At 33.6% G+C, this 3067-nt stretch overlaps 1 protein-coding gene across 3 annotated transcripts; it reads right to left on the reverse strand.

The window, feature by feature from the left end:
* Positions 1-649: 649 nt before the first annotated feature.
* Mppe (Metallophosphoesterase) lies at positions 650-2697 on the reverse strand. 3 transcript variants are annotated; one of them, XM_073956609.1, is made up of 7 exons: positions 2582-2697; positions 2216-2468; positions 2057-2166; positions 1886-1985; positions 1657-1819; positions 1094-1574; positions 650-1017 (listed from the first exon to the last, which is right to left on the reverse strand). In XM_073956609.1, the coding sequence occupies exons 2-7, from the start codon at positions 2239-2241 to the stop codon at positions 824-826; spliced, it is 1074 nt and encodes a 357-aa protein (XP_073812710.1). In that variant the 5' UTR covers positions 2242-2468; positions 2582-2697; the 3' UTR covers positions 650-823. The 3 variants fall into 3 exon arrangements, with proteins under 3 accessions (XP_073812710.1, XP_073812709.1, XP_073812711.1); XM_073956608.1 differs by having other exon boundaries at positions 1094-1601; XM_073956610.1 differs by having other exon boundaries at positions 2216-2464; positions 2582-2630.
* Positions 2698-3067: the final 370 nt, after the last annotated feature.

Genomic DNA, 3067 nt, shown 5'->3' on the forward strand with positions numbered 1-3067 from the left:
AGAGAAGTTTTACATGGCTGAAATACTCAGGAAATGTCGCCAACGTTACTGAGGGGGTATTTTGCCACCGCTGAAAAATGTTTGATGTTGCCTGGCCGGGGAATCGAACCCACGACCTTCAGCGTGCAAGGCGGACATGCAACCATTGCACCACGGTGGCACCCTAAATAATGGACTTAAATACCGAAATAAAAATTGTGAATTTGTGGAAGGGGAACAAATTCCACACGAAATTTTTATAAGGACACATGCTTTAAACACGTTACGTAAAATAATTCGAGTTCGAACATTGTATCATTGCTACACTTACAGTCTGTTTCTGTATGTCGAAAGAAGAATGTGTGCGAAAGAAACACGTCCAAACTCTTGTGTTTTTCAAATTTGTTTTTTGTTTTGAAGCAAAAGCAAAGGTAAAACTATTTCGAAAACTAAAATTCGGGCATGTTTCATTCGCACACATTCTTCTTTCGAAATACAGAAACTGGCTGTTAGAATGAAACCATAAAACTAGATTTATGTTAATTTAAAGGTCGACATCTTCGGAACTATGGACTTTCAGCTTTCGTTGTGGTCACCACACCAAGTGCCCAACTTTCCTTGCTTGACACGTTTTTAGAACTCCTCCTTTGAAAATAATTTTAAATAAAAATTCTTATAAATAACGACATGTTTATTTGTATACAAAACATATCAAGGACTAGTGTTTTTTTTATAGTAATAATAATAATAATGTTAATAAATATAACTTAATAATCTGTATATAGCATCTTTTGTTAAGTAAAATATAGGTAATTGGATTTACATTATATTGGAGTTCTGTTTTTTAATCAGGTATTGCATCTGAAATGCGTTGGTACTGAGTTTGATTGAATTTGGAGATCTTACGAAATGGGCAACGGGTCATCATGCGAAAAACCAAAGACATACATATTGCAAATAATAACCAAAATACATAAATCAATAAGTACACAAAACGATTTGGCAACCAAAGGACAGTATAACGGAGATTATAATTTTCTGAAAAGAGCCGAGAGATAAACACATTAAACAAATTATATTCCATAAAAGATTACCCATCTGCCTAACAACTTACCGAGAACAGCATAACCTATGCCAATATTTACTTTTCCCATTCTATAGGAAGATGTAGGCACCATAATTTCCAAATAATTGTGTTGTTTTTCTTTCAAGTCCTTTAAATTAAAACTTTTAACTGCCTTATCATAGAAATTAATCACTTTAGTGGAGGGATATAAAAATATACGAGATTCATGCCAATGCCCAGAGAAAATAATGTGAGGATCCAGCTCATTGATGACAGAACGTAATAGGGGTCCACCACCAATAAGTATGGGAGCATGTGACAAACCAATACGCAGCTTTTGATGATTGTGTGTCTTGTCGGGATTGGTAAAGTCCAACATCATACGATTTATTTTGAAAAAACGTAAATTCGATTCATAATCAAATATATCACGTTGGGTAAAAGCCTCTTCAAAGCGATGGATATTTAAATTCGATATATACTCCCCATTTTCTCCGCCAATATCATTATCACCCGGAACATGTACAACCTGATGGAAAGCAGAAATCATTTTAAACTTGAAAATATAATATAATTAGGCAAACGTCCACTTGGAAAGCGTTGTAACATACTTTTATACTATTATCTGTTTGATAAATATTGCGAAATCGTTGAATATAACTTTGAAATTCTTGTGGAGAAGCCACATTTCCCTCGTCCAATAAGTCTCCTAGGAAACATATAATGTGAGGTTGGGTAAACTGTAAGGCTTGTTGGAAGGTATTTTTTAAATATCTAAAAGTGAGAAAAAGAATCTTTAGCTCTCAAGTTAAATTATTGTATCAGGAAATTTTTACTAACCTGTCAGAATCATAACGCGCCAGACCGCTAAGTATTGTCTTTTCATATGTTAAACCTAAAAGTTGGGGATCAGCAATCAAAAGCATTCTAGTGCAATTGTCTGTGGCGAGAAAAAAATAATAAATCTATAAATTTAATCACACTCACTACCTACCTACTTGACCAACTTACCGAAACGACAATGGATTTCCGGCCAAGAGGATCGATTAAAGTGATACACAAGTATCTCATTATAGCAACACAACAAAAGCGTAAGAAGCAGAAAGGTCCTTGTAATCCATCTAAGAAATTGATAAATTATTACTGTCCTTGGAAAACAAATATTCTTACCTGGACACATAACGTATAGGTGGCATTTTATTAAGCAAAATAAATTAAAACAAAAAGATTTTGCAGCTCTTTAACATTTAGGCCATTTGTTTGAATGGATTACATTGTTTTAATATGCCTTTTCCTTCCCTAGTTTTGTAATTTCTCACTTCACTTCAAGGGGTCATCATCTGTGTATTGGGAATTGTGTGTCAGTCAGCTTTTTAATTCAATTAGTGTGGTGGTGGGGTGAATGATTTGTTTTGATAGCTTGCTTTTTTGCAAATAAGAGAAGGGATAGAGAAGAGATTAATATGATTTATAAATATTTAGTAATCTTTATATATTTAATAAAAATATGTTTTTAACTTAAATCAAAATACTAACCAGCCACAATAAAAGAAAACAAAACAAACGTGACGACACTTCACAATCACATCGCTTCACATTGGTGAATAAGGAGTTCAACAAACGAAACAATCCCAAAGTCCTTCCTGTAAAGCAATCGCCGTTATATTTAGAAAAGAAACTTACAGGGATTTTTAAATCGAAAGTGGCATTTGTTTGGTGTATATAACTAGGCGTTTACACCAGACAATTTGTCTTCAAATACAACTCTGATTTACTAACACATACATACATTTGTCGGCGGGCTTCCAGCTGTCCATCATTTTCTCAGAGACAGTAGGGTTAACAAATTTTTGAAATTTTTTGTAAAAAAAGGTGAGATAATAATTGAAATGTGTTGAAAGCAAAAGAACATGAACAAAAACAGAATATATGAACGGAAAACAAAAAGAAATCGACGATTTTCATTAATAATTTTTGGAACTGTTTTAGCAGTTGTCTGGACGCCTACGTCACACAGGCAAG

Source organism: Musca autumnalis, unplaced genomic scaffold (genome assembly GCF_047663935.1).
Source record: "Musca autumnalis isolate F117 unplaced genomic scaffold, ASM4766393v1 scaffold_5, whole genome shotgun sequence".
Lineage (NCBI taxonomy): Eukaryota > Metazoa > Arthropoda > Insecta > Diptera > Muscidae > Musca > Musca autumnalis.

What these genes read in the sequence shown, in the direction of transcription:
- Mppe (XM_073956608.1), bottom strand. Translation starts at nt 2,241, where the DNA reads ATGCCACCTATACGTTATGTGTCCAG. An exon ending in GCGCGTTATGATTCTGACAG is followed by an intron (nt 1,820 to 1,885) that starts GTTAGTAAAAAT and finishes TCTCACTTTTAG; the next exon opens with ATATTTAAAAAATACCTTCC. An exon ending in CATAGGTTATGCTGTTCTCG is followed by an intron (nt 1,018 to 1,093) that starts GTAAGTTGTTAG and finishes GGCTCTTTTCAG; the next exon opens with AAAATTATAATCTCCGTTAT.